General features: G+C 38.4%; 1 protein-coding gene across 3 annotated transcripts in view; it reads right to left on the bottom strand.

Moving 5' to 3' along the window:
* Positions 1–20,608, bottom strand: part of PPP2R3A (protein phosphatase 2 regulatory subunit B''alpha) — a 217,902-nt gene that overhangs the window by 77,480 nt on the left and 119,814 nt on the right. For all 3 annotated transcript variants that reach the window (XM_030330466.1, XM_030330468.1, XM_030330470.1), the window contains one exon: positions 287–361. In XM_030330466.1, coding sequence (XP_030186326.1) covers positions 287–361 — 75 coding nt within the window. The remainder of the gene's footprint in view (positions 1–286; positions 362–20,608) is intronic.

Below are 20,608 nucleotides of genomic sequence, written 5' to 3'. Positions count from 1 at the left end.
CTAAATGTCAATAACAATAACAAAGCAAAAAGGTACCTCACAAGACCAGACAGGATGAATATATTACTCTAATTTTGTAGACAAGAGACCTCTTAAGCACTTAGTACTTATAGGAAGGAAAATAGACATAAATCATGAATCCAATTTTACTGTACCTTTCTTCCACTTAAAATAATCATTATAGTCCATGTTACTTTTTGCATAAAGATCTGAAAGCCTGAATAGTAGACAGTGATAAAAAGGAAACTTGGAGAGTTATATTGAGACAAAAGTGGACCCAGCCTACCGTGGTGATGTAGCGAGAGTGGAATTCTGGAGCATCTTTCAGGAACGTGAGGCCAGGGTGTGTATCTACCACATCCTAAAGAAGATTAAAACCAAAACCAAATTAACAAACACACCAAAAAACAAAATAAAAAAACTAAACGCCAACAGAATTTTTCCTTCCTGTAGAGTAAGTAGCCAGTTGAGCAAACCTGCTATTTTTGGAATACTGAACAATGCACTTAAAATTTAACACTTTATTAAATACAAATTTTATTACAAGCATACTTATGTGTGCTTTTTGATATGCTAGTATACTTCAATAAAACATTAAAATTGTAATTTAACTATATTTGGTGGTTTGTGAATCAAATATCTTAGAGATATGTAATTCTAACATGTCAAGGCATGTCAGGGAAATTCACCACACAGATTCTGGGGTAGGGGTGGTTAAGAGAAATTTACACACACAAGTGACAAGACACAAGCCAATTATAATGATTCGTTCTTAACCTAGAGACATGGGAAATATCTGAGGAAAAAAAAATAGCCATGTAGCCAAGTAGTTTGAAATCTATGTTAAATTGTATGGGTCAGCTAATGTCCATCAGAATAACTGTGTGGACAAATCTATTTTTAATTTAGGATTTTAGTTTTATTTTAAAATCTGCTTTTTCTTATGGAAGACTATTAGAATTTTAAAACCCTGAAATACCATTTTTCTTTTCTTTTTTCTTTTTAATGTTTGTTTATTTTTGAGTGAGAGACAGAGCATGAGCGGGGGAGGGGCAGAGAGAGAGAGGGAGACACAGAATCTGAAGGAGGCACCAGGCTCTGGGCTGTCAGCACAGAGTTTGATGTAGGGCCCGGACTCATGAACTGCGAGATCATGACCTGAGTTGAAGTTGGACACTTAACCGACTGAGCCACCCAGGCGACCCAACCATTTTTATTTTCTAATTAGATTTTAAAGCACTTTGAATAAACCTGGAAAACCTATTGGAGATGATTACTGTTAATTTAATAACCAGAGGCAACAGCAATGCCAACATAGATATAATCTATTAATTGGTTATAAATGGACAGACATCAATTATTATCTCTTTTCTTTGATTCTTCAGAATGGTTAGCTATACATACCTACCAACACAGTCTCAAAGCAATGGACCTTACTATTTAACTTTTTATTTGGAAATAATTTTAGACCAAAGGAAAAGTTACAAAAATATTAGTGATTTCTATGCCCTTCTCCCAGCTTTCCATAATGGCAACAACTTACAAACCATAGTATAATGATCAAAACTAGGAAATGAACATCGATACAATACTACACTACAGACATTATTCAAATTTTACCAGCTTTTCCCTTAGTGTTTTTTTCTGTTCCAGGATCCTAGTTTAGTTCTTGTGTCTCATTGTCTCATGGAACTCTGACAGTTCCTCAGTCTTGTATTTTATGATTTTGACATTCTTAATGAGTCCTGGTCAATTATTCTGTAGAATGTCCCTCAACATGGTTTTGTCTGATGTTTTCTCATGATTAGATTAAGATTACACATTTTCAGCAGGTATATGACAGAAGTGGTATTGTGTCCTTTTCAGTCATATGAGAGTATGATGTAGATATGTCTTATATCTTGTAGAGTTAATGTTGATCACATTTGGCTGAAATGGTGACTGCTGGGTTTGCTATCTTATTTTCCCTCAATAGTTAATAAATCTTGTAGGGGGAGATACTTGGAGACTCTGCTAATATCCTGTTTCTCTGCAAATTTTTGCCCAGTGATATTAGCAGTCATTTGTAGAACCTATGACATTTATACTGTGGTGTTTATTTTGTATTTTCCTCATTCTTTCTACATTTATTAACTAGAATTCTTTTGTAAGGAAGAGCTATCCCTCCTCTCCCACATATTTATTTGTTCAGTTCATATCAGTATAGATTCATGGGTATTTACTTTATTCTATGGGTTACAATCCAACACTATCATTTATTTTGTTGCTCAAATTGATATTGCTGTGGCCACTGGGAACTCAATCAGGACATGCCCCATCCTTTTGCAAGCACTTTTATACTTTCTGGTATCACAATATGGTCCAGGCTTATATTATATTTTCCTTGTTACAATCCTGGAATCAACTCTTTTCCCCAAATAGCCCTGGGTCCTTTACTGGGAAATGGTATTTAAAAACCATGTAGAAATCTGGGTGCTAGATGTGCTCATTACTTCTAGGGTATCACTGCTCCTGGACCCTCTTAGCAGGAAGAACTAGGAATATATGTATGTACAGCAGTCCTACCCTTATCTGCTGGGGAGATGTTCCAAGACTCCCAGGGGCTGCCTGAAATTACAAACAGTAGTGAACCCTATATATACTATGTTTTTTCCTATACATATGATAAAGTTTAATTTATAAATTAGGCCCAGTAAGAGGTTAACAACAATAATGAAATAGAATAATTATAACAATATACTGCAATAAAAGTTATGTGAATATGATTTCTCTCTCAAAATATCTCATTGTACTACTGTACTCACCTTTTTACTTGTGATATGAGATGATAAAATGCCTCACGGTGAGATGAAATGAAGTGATTAACTTAGGCATTGTGACGTAGCCTTGGGCCACTACTCACCAACTGACATTATGTCAGGAGGATCATCTGCTTCTAGACTGCAGTTACCTCAATAACTGAATAAATGAAACTGCATATAAAGGGGGAACTCCTGTATACTAATCCACGCATACACACTTCTATTTCTTTCTATATTTATCTATTTATGCTAAAAACTATGTAATCATATAGATAATGGGTTCTAACCACAAGGTTCATTCTAACCTTCCCTCTTTCCTTTGTAACTTTAACAGAACGGCCAACCTATATTGCACTGAGAAACAAATTTACTAAAGAGAGTACAGTATTTGTGCATAGTTCTTTTTGTCGTTAGTCATATGGTATCCAATTAAAATACTGTTTTCCAGGGTTACTTAGGTTAGCTCTCTCCTGTTCTTCCTTCATCCTCTTTGATGTGGTTATAATACAGTTTAGTTCATTTGCTACTGTTTATTATTTTATTCTGAGTTTCCTTCCCACAGTTACAGGTTGATTTTAATTCATTATTTCTTAGGGGAGAGTATTTGAACATTGCTATGGTTCTACAAGTCAAAGCTAACATAGAATTGACATTGTAACAATTTCAAGTTCTCCCACTCATAAAGACCTCTCTCTCCATTTATATAAATCTTATTTCATGTCTCTCAGCAACGTTTTGCTGTTTTTAGTGTATAGGTCTTGCACACCTTTGTCAGATTCATCTCTAAGTATTTAATATTTTTGGGTGGTATTACAAATGGCATTCAATTTCCAATTTCTGTTGCTGGTATATGGAAGGAGAATTGATTTTTGTATTCTGATCATGTCATCTGTAAACTTTCCAAACTCTCTTATTAAATACAGTTTTAGCAGCATCCCACAAACTTTGACATGTTCTCATTCAGTTCAAGATAATTCTTAATTTTCCTTTTGATTTCTTCTCTGACTCATGGGTTATTTATTTATTTATTTATTTATTTATTTTTTGGGGGGACAGAGAGAGACAGAGCATGAACGGGGGAGGGGCAGAGAGAGAGAGGGAGACACAGAATCGGAAACAGGCTCCAGGCTCTGAGCCATCAGCCCAGAGCCTGACGCGGGGCTCGAACTCACGGACCGTGAGATCATGACCTGGCTGAAGTCGGACGCTTAACCGACTGCGCCACCCAGGCGCCCCGACTCATGGGTTATTTAAAAGTGCTAGTTATCAAATATTTGGAGAATTTTCAAAGATCTTTCATGATTTCTAATTTAATCCCATTAAAGTCAAAGAAATCCTTTATTCTGTGATGATTCAGTTTATGAACTAAATTTTGAAAATTTATTGAGATTTCTTCTATGGCCCAGAATATGGTCTATCTTGGTAAATATTCTGTGTACATGTTAAAGGAACGTGTATTCTACTGCTGATTGGTAAAGAGTAATATAAATGTCAATTAGGTCAAGTTGGTTCATAGTATTGTTCAAATGTTCTATATCCTTATTGATTTCTCTCAACTTGTTCATTATTGAGAGCAGCACATGGAAATCTGCAATTATAATTGTGAATGTATCTTTGCAGTTCTATCAGATTTTGCTTCATGCATTTTGAAGGTCTGTTGCAAGGTCCACAAACATTTATTTTTATCTTATTTTTAAAAATTTTGTTACCTAATATTTTTTAATTTTTTTAGTTTTTATTAACTTTATTATTTTTTAATTTACATCCAAATTAGTTAGTATATAGTGCAGTAATGATTTCAGGAGTAGAGTTCTTAATCCCCCCCTCCCACAACACCTCCAGTAACCCTGTCTGTTTTCCATATTTAAGAGTCTCTTATGTTTTGTCCCCCTCCCTGTTTTTATATTATTTTTGTTTCCCTTATGTTCATCTGTTTTGTCTCTTAAAGTCCTCATACAAGTCATATGATATTTGTCTTTTTCTGACTAATTTCACTTAATATCATGCCCTTGAGTTCCATCCACGTAGTTGCAAATGACAAGATTTCATTCTTTTTGATTGCTAAATAATACTCCATTGTATATATCTACCACATCTTCTTTATCCATTCATCCATCGATGGACATTTGGGCTCTTCCCATGCTTTGGCTGTTGCTAATAGTACTGCTTATAAACATTGGGGTGCTTGTGCCCCTTCGAAACAGCATACCTATATCCTTTGGGTAAATGCCTAGTAGTGCAATTGCTGGCTAGTAGGGTAGTTCCATTTTTAATTTTTGAGGAACCTCCACACTGTTTTCCAGAGTGGCTGCACCAGCTTGCATTCCCACCGACAATGCAAAAGAGATCCTCTTTCTCCACATCCTCGCCAACATCTGTTGTTGCCTGAATTGTTAATGTTAGCCATTCTGACAGGTGTGAGGTGGTATCTCATTGTGGTTTTGATTTGTATTTCCCTGATGATGAGTGATGTGGAGCATCTTTTCATGTGCTTGTTGGCCATCTGGATGTCTTCTTTAGATAAGTATCTATTCATGTCTTTTGCCCATTTCTTCACTGAATTATTTGTTTTTTTGGGTGTTGACACTGATGAGTTCTTTACAGATTTTGGATACTAACCCTTTATCTGATACGTCGTTTGCAAATATCTTCTCCCATTCTGTCGGTTGCCTTTTAGTTTTGTTGATTATTTCCTTCGCTGTGCAGGTTTTTATTTTGATGAGGTCCCAGTCATTCATTTTTGTTTTGTTTCCCTTGCCTCTGGAGACGTGTTGAGTAAGAAGTTGCTGTGGCCAAGGTCAAAGAGGTTTCTGCCTGCTTTCTCCTCAAGGATTTTGATGGCTTCCCATCTTACACTTAGGTCTTTCATTCATTTTGAGTTTAGTTTTGTGTCTGGTGTAAGAAAGTGGTCCAGGTTCATTCTTCTGCATGTCGCTGTCCAGTTTTCCCAGCACCACTTGCTGAAGAGACTGTCTTTATTCCATTGGATATTCTTTCCTGCTTTGTCAAAGTTTAGTTACTCATACGTTTGTGGGTCCATTTTTGGGTTCTCTATTCTGTTCCATTGATCTGAATGTCTGTTCTTGTGCCAGTACCATACTGTCCAGATGATTACAGCTTTGTAGTCTATCTTGAAGTCTGGGATTGTGATGCCTCCTGCTTTGGTTTTCTTTTTCAAGATTGCTTTGGCTATTCGTCATCTTTTCTGGTTCCATACAAATTTTACGATTATTTGTTCTAGCTCTGTGAAGAATGTTGGTGTTATTTTGATAGGGATTGCAATTGAATGTGTAGATTGCTTTGGGTAATATTGACATTTTAACAATATTTGTTCTTCCTATCCAGGAGCATGGAATCTTTTTCCATTTTTTTGTGTCTTCAAGCTTCTTATAGTTTCCAGTGTATAGATTTTTCACCTCTTTGGTTAGATTTATTCCTAGGTATTTTATGGTTTTTGGTGCAATTGTAAATGGGATCAATTCCTTGATTTCTCTTTCTGTTGCTGCATTGTTGGTGCATAGGAATGCAACCTATTTCTGTGCGTTGATTTTATATCCTGCGACTTTGCTGAATTCATGCATCAGTTCTAGCAGCTGTTTGGTGGAATCTTTAGGGTTTTCCTACAGAGTATCACGTCATCTGCGAAGAGTGCAAGTTTGACCTCCTCCTCGCTGTTTTGGATGCTTTTTATTTCTTTATGTTGTCTGACTGCAGATGCTAAGACTTCCAACACTATGTTGAATAACACTGGCAAGAGTGGACATCCCTGTCTTGTTCCTGACCTTAGGGTTTTAGGTCTCAGTTTTTCCCCATTGAAGATGATATTAGCGTTGGGTCATTGATATATGGCTTTTACGATCTTGAGGTATGATCCTTCTATCCCTACTTTCTTGAGGGTTTTTATCAAGAAAGGATGCTGTATTTTGTCAAATGCTTTCTCTGCATCTAATGAGAGGATCATATGGTTCTTGTTCTTTCTTTTATTGATGTGATGAATCACGTTAATTGTTTTGTGGATATTGAACCAGCCCTGCAGCCCAGGTATAATTCCCACTTGGTCATGGTGAATAATTTTTTTTTTTTAATTTTTTTTTCAACGTTTATTTATTTTTGGGACAGAGAGAGACAGAGCATGAACGGGGGAGGGGCAGAGAGAGAGGGAGACACAGAATCGGAAACAGGCTCCAGGCTCTGAGCCATCAGCCCAGAGCCCGACGCGGGGCTCGAACTCATGGACCGCGAGATCGTGACCTGGCTGAAGTCGGACGCTTAACCGACTGCGCCACCCAGGCACCCCGGTGAATAATTTTTTTAATGTATTGTTGGATCTGGTTGGCTAATATCTTCTTGAGGGCTTTTGCATCCATGTTCATCAGGGACCTCTTTCATTCTTTTTTTTTTTTTTAGCTTTTATTATTTATTTATTTTTATGAAATTTATTGTCAAATTGGTTTCCATACAACACCCAGTGCTCATCCCAACAGGTGCCCTCCTCAATACCCATCACCCACTTTCCCCTCCCTCCCACCCTCCCCCCCATCAACTCTCAGTTTATTCTCAGTTTTTAAGAGTCTCTTATGATTTGGCTCCCTCTGTCCCCCTTCTTTTTTTCCTTCCCCTCCCCCACGGTCTTCTGTAAAGTTTCTCAGGATCCACATAAGACTGAAAACATATGGTATCTGTCTTTCTCTGTATGGCTTATTTCACTTAGCACAACACTCTCTACTTCTATCCACGTTGCTACAAAGGGCCACATTTCATTCTCATTGACAATTAGTATTCCATTGTGTATGTAAACCACAATTTCTTTATCCATTCATCAGTTGATGGATATTTACACTCTTTCCATAATTTGGATATTGTTGAAAGTGCTGCTATAAACATTGGGGTACAAGTGCCCCTATGCATCAGCACTCCTGTATCCCATGGGTAAATTCCTAGCAGTGCTATTGCTGGGTCATAGGGTAGATCTATTTTTAATTTTCTGAGGAACCTCCACACTGTTTTCCAGAGTGGCTGCACCAGTTTGCATTCCCACTAACAGTGCAAGAGGGTTCCCGTTTCTCCACATCCTCGCCAGCATCTATAGTCTCCTGATTTGTTCATTTTATTTTTTTTATTTTTTATTTTTTTTTATTTTTTTTTTTTAATTTTTTTTTTCCCCAACGTTTATTTATTTTTGGGACAGAGAGAGACAGAGCATGAACGGGGGAGGGGCAGAGAGAGAGGGAGACACAGAATCGGAAACAGGCTCCAGGCTCTGAGCCATCAGCCCAGAGCCTGACGCGGGGCTCAAACTCACGGACCGCGAGATCGTGACCTGGCTGAAGTCGGACGCTTAACCGACTGCGCCACCCAGGCACCCCGGTGAATAATTTTTTTAATGTATTGTTGGATCTGGTTGGCTAATATCTTCTTGAGGGCTTTTGCATCCATGTTCATCAGGGACCTCTTTCATTCTTTTTTTTTTTTTTAGCTTTTATTATTTATTTATTTTTATGAAATTTATTGTCAAATTGGTTTCCATACAACACCCAGTGCTCATCCCAACAGGTGCCCTCCTCAATACCCATCACCCACTTTCCCCTCCCTCCCACCCTCCCCCCCATCAACTCTCAGTTTATTCTCAGTTTTTAAGAGTCTCTTATGATTTGGCTCCCTCTGTCCCCCTTCTTTTTTTCCTTCCCCTCCCCCACGGTCTTCTGTAAAGTTTCTCAGGATCCACATAAGACTGAAAACATATGGTATCTGTCTTTCTCTGTATGGCTTATTTCACTTAGCACAACACTCTCTACTTCTATCCACGTTGCTACAAAGGGCCACATTTCATTCTCATTGACAATTAGTATTCCATTGTGTATGTAAACCACAATTTCTTTATCCATTCATCAGTTGATGGATATTTACACTCTTTCCATAATTTGGATATTGTTGAAAGTGCTGCTATAAACATTGGGGTACAAGTGCCCCTATGCATCAGCACTCCTGTATCCCATGGGTAAATTCCTAGCAGTGCTATTGCTGGGTCATAGGGTAGATCTATTTTTAATTTTCTGAGGAACCTCCACACTGTTTTCCAGAGTGGCTGCACCAGTTTGCATTCCCACTAACAGTGCAAGAGGGTTCCCGTTTCTCCACATCCTCGCCAGCATCTATAGTCTCCTGATTTGTTCATTTTATTTTTTTTATTTTTTATTTTTTTTTATTTTTTTTTTTTTAATTTTTTTTTTCCCCAACGTTTATTTATTTTTGGGACAGAGAGAGACAGAGCATGAACGGGGGAGGGGCAGAGAGAGAGGGAGACACAGAATCGGAAACAGGCTCCAGGCTCTGAGCCATCAGCCCAGAGCCTGACGCGGGGCTCAAACTCACGGACCGCGAGATCGTGACCTGGCTGAAGTCGGACGCTTAACCGACTGCGCCACCCAGGCGCCCCTGATTTGCTCATTTTAGCCACTCTGACTGGCATGAGGTGGTATCTCAGTGTGGTTTTGATTTGTATTTCCCTGATGAGGAGCGATGTTGAGCATCTTTTCATGTGCCTGTTGGCCATCTGGATGTCTTCTTTAGAGAAGTGTCTATTCATGTTTTCTGCCCATTTCATCATTGGATTATTTGTTTTTTCGGGTGTGGAGTTTGGTGAGTTCTTTATAGATTTTGGATACTAACCCTTTATATGATATGTCATTTGCAAATATCTTTTCCCATTCTGTTGGTTGCCTTTTAGTTTTGTTGATTGTTTCCTTTGCAGTGCAGAAGCTTTTTATCTTCAAGAGGTCCCAATAGTTCATTTTTGCTTTTAATTCCCTTGCTTTTGGAGATGGGTCAAGTAAGAAACTGCTGCGGCTGAGGTCAGAGAGGTTTCTTCCTGCTTTCTCCTCTAGGGTTTTGATGGTTTCCAGTCTCACATTCAGGCCCTTTACCCATTTTTAGTTTATTTTTGTGAGTGGTGTAAGAAAGTGGTCTAGTTTCATTCTTCTGCATGTTGCTGTCCAGTTCTCCCAGCACCATTTTTTAAAGAGACTGTCTTTTTTCCATTGGATATTCTTTCCTGCTTTGTCGAAGATGAGTTTGCCATACTTTTGGCCATGCTCTCCAGTTCTGGAGTCTCTATTCTATTCCATTGGTCTATGTGTCTGTTTTTGTGCCAATACCGTGCTGTCTTGATGATTACAGCTCTATAGGAGAGGTTAAAGTCTGGGATTGTGATGCCTCCTGTTTTGGTCTTCTTCTTCAATATTACTTTGGCTATTTGGGGTCTCTTGTGGTTCCATACAAATTTTAGGATTGCTTGTTCTAGCTTCGAGAAGAATGCTGGTGCCATTTTGATTGGGATTGCATTGAATGTGTAGATAGCTTTGGGTAGTATTGACATTTTAACAATATTTATTCTTCCAATCCATGAGCACGAAATGTTTTTCCATTTCTTTATATCTTCTTTAATTTCCTTCATAAGCTTTCTATAGTTTTCAGCACACAGATCTTTTACATCTTTGGTTAGGTTTATTCCTCGGTATTTTATGCTTCTTGGTGCAATTGTGAATGGGATCAGTTTCTTTATTTGTCTTTTTGTTGCTTCATTGTTAGTGTATAAGAATGTAACTGATTTCTGTACGTTAATTTTGTATGCTGCAACTTTGCTGGAATCATGTTATCAGTTCTAGCAGACTTTTGGTCGAGTCTATTGGGTTTTCCATGTATAATATCATTTCATCTGCAAAAAGTGAAAGCTTGACTTCATCTTTGCCGATTTTGATGCCTTTGATTTCTTTTTGTTGTCTGATTGCTGATGTTAGAACTTCCAACACTATGTTAAACAACAGTGGTGAGAGTGGACATCCCTGTCGTGTTCCTGATCTCAGGGAGAAAGCTCTCAGTTTTTCCCCATTGAGGATGATATTAGGTGTGCACTTTTCATAAGTGGCTTTAATGGTGTTTAAGTATATTCCTTCTACTCTGCCTTTTTTTGAGGGTTTTCATTAAGAAAGAATGCTGAATTTTGTCAAATGCCTTTTCTGCATCGATTGACAGGATCATATGGTTCTTTTCTTTTCTTAATGTGATGTATCACATTGATTTGTGAATGTTGAACCAGCCCTGCAGCCCAGGAATGAATCCCACTTGATCATGGTGAATAATTCTTTTTATATGCTGTTGAATTCGATTTGCTAGTATCTTATTGAGAATTTTTGCATCCATATTCATCAGGGATATTGGCCTGTAGTTCTCTTTTTTTTGCTAGGTCTCTGTCTGGTTTAGGAATCAAAGTAATGCTGACTTCATAGAATGAGTCTGGAAGTTTTCCTTCCCTTTCTATTTTTTGGAACAGCTTGAGAAGGATAGGTATTATCTCTGCTTTAAATGTCTGGTAGAATTCCCCAGGGAAGCCATCTGGTCCTGGACTCTTATTTGTTGGGAGATTTTTGATAACCAATTCAATTTCTTTGCTGGTTATGGGTCTGTTCAAGTTTTCTATTTCTTCCTGTTTGAGTTTTGGAAGTGTGTGGGTGCTTAGGAATTTGTCCATTTCTTCCAGGTTGTCCAGTTTGTTGGCATATAATTTTTCATAGTATTCCCTGATAATTGCTTGTGTTTCTGAGGGACTGGTTGTAATAATTCCATTTTCATTCATGATTTTATCTATTTGGGTCATCTCCCTTTTCTTTTTGAGAAGCCTGGCTAGAGGTTTATCAATTTTATTTTTTCAAAAAAACCAACTCTTGGTTTCATTGATCTGCTCTACAGTTTTTTTAGATTCTATATTGTTTATTTCTGCTCTGATCTTTATTATTTCTCTTCTTCTGCTGGATTTGGGGTGTCTTTGCTGTTCTGCTTCTATTTCCTTTAGGTGTGCTGTTAAGATTCTGTATTTGTGATTTTTCTTGTTTCTTGAGATAGGCCTGGATTGCAATGTATTTTCCTCTCAGGACTGCCTTCACTGTGTCCCAAAGCGTTTGGATTGTTGTATTTTCATTTTCGTTTGTTTCCATATATTTTTTAATTTCTTCTCTAATTGCCTGGTTGACCCACTCATTCTTTAGTAGGGTGTTCTTTAACTTCCATGCTTTTGGAGGTTTTCCAGACTTTTTCCTGTGGTTGATTTCAAGCTTCATGGCATTGTGGTCTAAAAGTATGCATGGTATAATTTCAATTCTTGTATACTTATGAAGGGCTGTTTTGTGACCCAGTATATGATCTATCTTGGAGAATGTTCCATGTGCACTTGAGAAGAAAGTATATTCTGTTGCTTTGGGATGCAGAGTTCTAAATATATATGTCAAGTCCATCTGATCCAATGTTATCATTCAGGGCCCTTGTTTCTTTATTGATCCTGTGTCTAGATGACCTATCCATTGTTGTAGGTGGGGTATTAAAGTCCCCTGCAAGTACCACATTCTTATCAATAAGGTTGCTTATGTTTGTGATTGTTTTATATATTTGGGGGCTCCCGTATTCGGCACATAGGCATTTATAATTGTTAGCTCTTCCTGATGGATAGACCCTGTAATTATTATATAATCCCCTTCTTCATCTCTTGTTACAGCCTTTAATTTAAAGTCTAGTTGGTCTGATATAAGTATGGCTACTCCAGCTTTCTTTTGACTTCCAGTAGCACGATAGAGAGTTCTCCATCTCCTCACTTTCAATCTGAAGGTGTCCTCAGGTCTAAAGTGAATCTCTTGTAGACAGTAAATAGATGGTTTTTTTTTTTTTTTTTTATTCCATTCTGATACCCTATGTCTTTTGGTTGGAGCATTTAGTCCATTTATATTCAGTGTTATTATTGAAAGATATGGGTTTAGAGTCATTGTGATGTCTGTAGGTTTCATGCTTGTAGTGATGTCTCTGGTACTTTGTGGTCCTTGCAACATTTCACTCACAGAATCCCACTTAGGATCTCTTGCAGGGCTGGTTTAGTGGTGATGAATTCCTTCAGTTTTTGTTTGGGAAGACCTTTATCTCTCCTTCTATTCTGAATAACAGACTTGCTGGATAAAGGATTCTCGGCTGCATATTTTTTCTGTTCACCACATTGAAGATTTCCTGCTAGTCCTTTCTGGCCTGCCAAGTTTCAATAGATAGGTCTGCCACTACTCTTATATGTCTACCTTTGTAAGTTAGAGCCTGTTTATCCCTAGCTGCTTTCAGAATTTTCTTTTTATCCTTGTATTTTGCCAGTTTCACTATGATATGTCATGCAGAAGATTGATTCAAGTTACGTCTGAAGGGAGTTCTCTGTGCCTCTTGGATTTCAATGCCTTTTTCCTTCCCCAGATCAGGGAAGTTCTCAGCTATGATTTGTTCAAGTACACCTTCAGCCCCTTTCTCTCTCTTGTCTTCTTCTTCTGGAATTCCTATGATATGGATATTTTTCCGTTTAATTGCATCACTTAGTTCTCTAATTCTCCCCTCATACTGCTGGATTTTTTTTTTTCAACGTTTATTTATTTTTGGGACAGAGAGAGACAGAGCATGAACGGGGGAGGGGCAGAGAGAGAGGGAGACACAGAATCGGAAACAGGCTCCAGGCTCTGAGCCATCAGCCCAGAGCCTGACGCGGGGCTCGAACTCACGGACCGCGAGATCGTGACCTGGCTGAAGTTGGACGCTTAACCGACTGCGCCACCCAGGCGCCCCTGCTGGATTTTTTTTTATCTCTCTTTTTCTCAGCTTCCTCTTTTTCCATAATTTTATCTTCTAGTTCACCTATTCTCTCCTCTGCCTCTTCAATCTGAGCTGTGGTCGACTCCATTTTATTTTGCACCTCATTTATAGCATTTTTTAGCTCCTCATGACTATTTCTTAATCCCTTGATCTCTGTAGCAATAGATTCTCTGCTGTCCTCTATGCTTTCTTCAAGCCCAGTGATTAATTTTATGACTATTATTCTAAATTCTTGTTCCATTATATTGCTTAAATTGTTTTTGATCAATTCGTTAGCGGTTGCTACTTCCTGGAGTTTCTTTTGAGGAGAATTCTTCCATTTCGTCATTTTGGGTAGTCCCTGCAGTGGCTCCAAACCACAGGGCACTTCCCCTGTGCTGTCCGGAGTAACTTGTGTTAGTGGCAGGGCCTCAGTCAGACCTGATGTCTGCCCCCAGCCCACCGCTGGGGCCACAGTCAGACTGGTGTGTACTTTATCTTCCCCTCTCCCAGGGGCAGGACTCACTGTGGAGTGGTGTGGCCCCTGTCTGGGCTACTTGCACACTGCCAGGCTTGTGGTGCAGCTTCGATGGGATCTGAGTTATTAGCCAGCGTGGATCTGCATGGTGCACAGGGGCGGGAAGAGCAGGCTTAGTTCGCTTTGCTGTAGGTGGTCCCCTGTGGGAAGGGCCCTGCAGCACCGGAAGGAGGTATAGGGATGGATCCACAGAAGCACAGTGTTGGGCATTTGCATGGTGCAACCAAGTTTGGTGATGGGAACTGGTTCCCTCTGGAATTTCATTTGGGGGATGGGAGAGGGAAATGGCACTTACCAGCGCCTTTGTTCCCCCACCGAGCTGAGCTCTGTCTTCCGGGGCTCAACAACACTCCCTCCTGGTGTCCTCTCACCCTCCCCACTCTCTGAGAGCAGAGCTGTTGACTTTTAACATTCCAGATGCTAAGTCCCGCTGGCTGTCAGAACTCACGGAGTCTGGCCCCTCTGCTTCTGCAAGCCAGACTTCAGGGGCTCTGCCTTGCTGGGTGGGCTGCCCCTCCAACACCCTGGCTCCCTCCCATCAGTCTGTGTAGCATGCACCGCCTCTCTGCCCTTCCTACCCTCTTCCATAGGCCTCTTGTCTATGCTTGGCTCTGGAGAGTCCATTCTGCTGGTCTTCTGGCGGCTTTCTGGGTTATTTAGGCAGATGTAGGTGGAATCTAAGTAATCAGCAAGATGAGGTGAGCCCAGTGTCCTCCTATGCCAGCATCTTCAGCTCTTGAATCTTTCATTCTTGGTTTTATTTATTTCGGTCCTTTCTTTTTTCCTTTTGATCAAACTGGCTAGTGGTTTGTCAATTTTGTTAATTCTTTCAAGGAACCAGCTTCTGGTTTCATTGATCTGTTCTACTGTTTTTTTGGTTTCGATAGCATTAATTTCTGTTCTAATCTTTATTATTTCCTGTCTTCTGCTGGTTTTGGGTTTTATTTGCTGTTCTTTTTCCAGCTCTTTTAAGGTGTAAGGTGTAAGATCTGAGATGTTTCTTCCTTCTTTAGGAAGGCCTGGATTGCTATACATTTTCTTCTTATGACCACCTTTGCTGCGTCCCAGAGGTTTTGGGTTGTGGTGTTATTATTTTTATGGGCTTCCATATACTTTTTAATTTCCTCTTTAACTTCTTGGTTAGCCCATTCATGCTTTAGTACGATGATCTTCAGTCTCCAAGTATTTGTTACCTTTCCAAATTTTTTCTTGTGATTGATATTGAGTTTCATAGCGTTGTGGTCTGAAAATACGCACAGTACGATCTCGATCTTTTTGTATGTGCTGAGGGCTGATTTGTGTCCCAGTATGTGGTCTATTCTGGAGAATATGCCATGTGCACTGGAGAAGAATGTATATTCTGCTGCTTTAGGATGAAATGTTCTGAATATATATGTTAAGTCTATCTGGTCCAGTGTGTCATTCAAAGCCATTGTTTTATTGTTGATTTTTTGATTAGATGATCTGTCCATTGCTGTGAGTGGGGTGGGTCCATAAACATTTAGATTCACCATGCTGTTGTACTGAATTGTCATATTCTTGAATATATGAATTGTTATATTCTTGATGAATTGATCCCTGTATCATTCTTGTTTTAGTCTTCATGAATTGTTACGTTCCTGATGAATCAACTGATCCCTTTATCTTTCCCTAGCAACAGTATTTACTTTAAAACTTTGTCTGATACTAATACAGCTGCCCGGCCTTCTTTTCTTTTTGTGGCAAAAAACCCAACATAACATAAAATTCATCCTCCCAACAATTTCTGACTGTATAGTACAATACTGTCAACCACTTACCCATTGTTGTGCGACAGGTCCCTCCCACTCCAATTGTGCATAAATGAAACTCTACACCCACCAAACAACTCCCTACACACCCTCCCTACCCTAAGCTCTGGAAAGAAATTCTTCCTAGGAGTCTGACTACTTTAGATACCTCAAATATGCAGAGTAGTGCCGTATCTGTCTTTTTGTACCTGTCTTATCTCACTTAGCATAATGCCCTCAAAGTTTATCCATGTTGTTGCATGTGATGGAATTTATTTTCATTTTAAAGGCTGAGTAACAGCAATCAAAAAGAATGAAATCTTGCCATTTGCAACTACGTGGATGGAACTAGAAGATATTATGCTAAGCGAAATTAGTCAGAGAAAGACAAGTATGATATGACTTCACTCATATGAGGACTTTAAGACATAGAACAGATGAACACAAGGGAAGGGAAGCAAAAATAATATAAAAACAGGGAGGGGGACAAAACATGAGACTCTTAAATATGGAGAACAAACAGAAGGTTACTGGAGGGGTTGTGGGAGGGGGGATGGGCTAAATGGGTAAGGAGCATTAAGGAATCTACTCCCAAAATCACTGTTGTACTATATGCTAACTAACTTGGATGTAAATTGAAAAAATAAAAAAAGAAAAAAAATAAAGGCTGAGTAATACTTCATTATAAGTATATACTACATTTTCTTTGTCCGTTCATCATCTGATGGACATTTAGATTGCTTCTACCTCTTAGCTGTTGTGAATAAGGCACAATGAACACAGGAATGCAAAGATCTCTTTGAGATTGTTTCCAATTCTTTTGGATATATACCCAAAAGTGGTATTGCTGAGCCACACAGTAGTTGTATTTTAAATTTTTTGAGGAACCTCGATACTATTTTCCATAGAGACTGTACCATTTTACATTCTAACCATCAGTGTGTAAGTATTCCAATTTCTCCACATCCTTACCAACAGTTTTTTTTAAAAGGATAGTATCCATTCTAACAGGTATGAGGGGTTATTTCACCGTGGTTTTGATTTGCATTCCCCTGCTTATTTACTGCTATTGAACGTCTCTTCATATGCTTGTTAGACATTTCATCTTCTTTGGAGAAATGTCTATTCAAGTCCTTGCTCTTTTAAAATCAAGTTATTTTTATTGTTGCTGCTATTGAGTTGTAGGAGTTCTTTATATTCTGGATATTAACCTTTTATCAGATATGTTTGCAAGTTTTTTTTTTTTTTTCTTTTCACTCTATAGGTTGCCTTTTACTATGCTGATTCTTTCCTTTGCTGTGCAGAAATTTTAGTTTGATGTAGTCCCATTTGTCTGGTTTTGCTTTTGCTGCTTCTGCTTTTTTGGTCATATCAACTAAATCACTGCCAAATCCAGTGTCATGAAGTTTTCCCCCTATATTTTCTTCTAGGAGATTTATAGTTTCAGGTCTTACGTTTAGGTCTTTAATCTATTTTGAGTTAATTTTTGTACGTGGTATAACAATGTAACTTCTCTCTTTTGCATGTGGATATCCAGTTTTCCCAACACTGTTTGTTGAAGAGACCATCCTTCCCCACTGTAGTCTTGGCACCTATGCTGAAGATCATTTGACTATATGTGCAAGAATTATAGCTTTGTAATATGTTTTGAAATTTGGAAGTGTGAAGCTTCCAGCTTTGTTCTCCTTTCTCAGGATTGTTTAGGCTATTCCAGGTCCTTTGAAATTTCATACGAATTTTAGAATTGTTTTTTATATTTCTGCAAAAAATGCCATTGGTATTTTTAAACTTTACTGGGGAATAACTGATATACAAAAAATTGCACATATTTAATATATACAATTTGATGAGTTTGGACATATGTAACCATCATAGGAAACCATCACCACAATTAAGGTAATGTAGTAACATATTCATCACCTCCAAAAGTTTCTGTTGCTTTTTTCTCTTTGGTCTGTTTGTTTTGGTAAGAATACTTAACATCTATCCTTTTAACAATTTAAATTGCACAATACAGTATTGTTAACTATACGTACTATGTTGTACAGATGTCTAGAACCTAATTTGTCTTGCATAACTAAAACTGTATCAGTGAACATCTTTATGATTCTACTTATATGAGGTATCTAAAATAGACTCATAGAAGCAGAGAACAGAACGGTGGTTGCCAGAGGGTGGGGGAAGGGGACATATGGAATTTTGACAGAGCTTGAACTGATCTGGATACACTGCTCTCAGTAGAATGAGCATTTAACAATATTAAATCTTGCAATCCATGAACACAGTATGTCTTTCCATTTATTTGTAAGAGCTTCCTTTTGATTAGTGTTAGCATGCCATATCTTTTTCTCCTTTTACTTTTAATCCATTTGTGTTTATAATTAAAGTACATTTATTTCAAGCAACATATATTTGGGTCTTGCTTTTTTGTCTAATCTTTGCTTTTTGAGAGTATTCACATCACTAATATTTAATGTGTTATTGATATTGATATGGTTAGGTTTAAGTTTATCATCTTGTTTTTTGTCCCATTCATTCTTTGTTCCCCTTTTTCTTCCTTTCCTTCCTCCTTTTGAGTTTACTGACTACTCTTTATAACACATTTTATTTAAAAGTTTTTGCTTTTTAGCTGTAACTGTTATTTTCAGTGGTTGTGTCAAATTTACTAATCATATCATTTGCAATGCTTAATCTGCTATTAAACCAATCTGGTGGATTCTGCACCCCAGACATCTTAGTTTTCATCTCTGCAAGTTCAACTTGGGTCTCTTAAAATATAAATCTTCCATGTCTAACTTTCTGGATATAGTGAATTCAGTTATGACAGCTGTTTTAATGTACTTATCTGATTCTAACATCTGTGTCAGTTCTGGGTCAGTTTCAAATGATTTTTTTTCCCTTATTATCTATTGTATTTTTCTGCTTTTTTGCATGGCTGATAACATCAGCCATTATGAATTTTACCTTTTTGAATGATAGATGTTTACATATTTTTATAAATATTTTCAAGTTATGCTCTTTTTTAAAAATTTTTTTTAAATGTTTATTTATTTCTGAGACAGAGAGAGACAGAGCATGAGTGGGGGAGAGGCAGAGAGAGAGGGAGACACAGAATCAGAAGCAGGCTCCAGGCTCTGAGCTGTCAGCACAGAGCCTGACGCAGGGCTCGAAATCACGGACCGTGAGATCATGACCTGAGCCGAAGTCGGTCGCTCAACCGACTGAGCCACCCAGGCACCCCCTCAAGTTATGCTCTTGGATGCTGTTAAGTTACTCTGAAATCCTTTCATTCTTGTGGATCTTACTTTCTAAATTGGTTGGGCAGTACCTAGCAATGCTTAATTTAGGGCTAATTATTCTCCATTACTGGAGCAAGACTCCCATGACTATTCTACCCAGTCCTGTGTATTATGAGGTTTTCCAGTCTGGCTGGTAGGGACAAATACTATTCCTGGCTCTGTGTGTGACCCAAAGGTATGGTACTGCTCCCTCTAATTGTGAATAGCTGTTTTTAAAAAAAATTTTTTTTAACGTTTATTTATTTTTGAGACAGAGAGAGACAGAGCATGAATGGGGGAGGGTCAGAGAGAGGGAGACACAGAATCTGAAATAGGCTCCAGGCTCTGAGCTGTCAGCACAGAGCCCAACGTGGGGCTCGAATTCACGGACTGCGAGATCATGACCTGAGCTGAAGTCGGCCGCTCAACCGACTGAGCCACCCAGGCGCCCGTGAATAGCTCTTTCTTTAGCTTTGGTTACTTTCCACACATACATCTGCTGACCAGTACTCTGCTGAATACTCATGGAGTATTTCTAAAGATGTATGGAGCTTTCTCCCTGGTGCTCTGTCCCAAGTATTCTCACCACCCTGGTCCTCCTAGCTCTCACCTCTGCCTCCTAAAACCAGGGAGTCTGTCTCCTAAACCCATGGACTCTGCCTGGAGTCCCCATTCCCACACTGTGCCCTGAAAACTCTTTCAAGGCAGTAAGCTGGGACAATCCTAAAGCTGACCTTGTTTACAGTTTTCTGTCTCTCAGCAATCACTATCGTCTGTTGCTAGATATCCAGCATCTTGAAAACCATTATTTTGTATTTCTTGCCTGATTTTTTAAAAATTGAATTGACATACACTATTATATTGGTTTCAGGTGTATAACAGTGATTCAACATTTATATACATTATAAATGATCATGATAAATCTAGCAACCATCTGTCACTATATAAAGTGATTAATATATTACTGACTATATTCCCTATGCTGTACTTTACATCCCTGTGACTTGCTTATTTTATACCTGGAAGTTTGTACCTCTTAATCCCCTTCACCTATTTTGCCAATCTCCCCAACCACCTCCCCTCTGGCAACCACCAATCTGTTCACTGTCTTTATGAGTATGTTTCTGTTTTGTGCTTTAGATTCCACATATAAGTGAAATCATACAGTATTTGTTTTTCTCTGGCATTCACCCTCTAGGTCCATCCATGTTGCTGTAAATGGCAAGATTTCATTACTTTTTAAGGCTGAGTAATATTCAATTGTGTGTACAAACCACATCTTCTTTACTCATTCATCTATTAATGGACACTAGGTTCATTCCATATGTTGGCTATTGTATATAATGCTGCAGTGAACATAGGAGTGCATATAACTTTTTGGATAAGAGTTTTCATTTTCTTTGGAAAAATACACAAAAGTGGAATTGCTGGATTGTATGATTTTTCTATTTTTAATTTCTTGAGGAAACTCCATAGTGTTTTCCATAGGGGTTACACCATTTACATTTACCAATAGTGCACAAAGTTCTGTTTTCTCCGTATCCTGGTCAACACTTGCTATTTCTGGTCTTTTTGAAG

This window comes from Lynx canadensis, chromosome C2 (assembly GCF_007474595.2).
Source record: "Lynx canadensis isolate LIC74 chromosome C2, mLynCan4.pri.v2, whole genome shotgun sequence".
NCBI lineage: Eukaryota > Metazoa > Chordata > Mammalia > Carnivora > Felidae > Lynx > Lynx canadensis.
The sequence above is the reverse complement of the archived record's forward strand: the minus strand, read 5'-3'. Positions and strand labels throughout refer to the sequence as shown.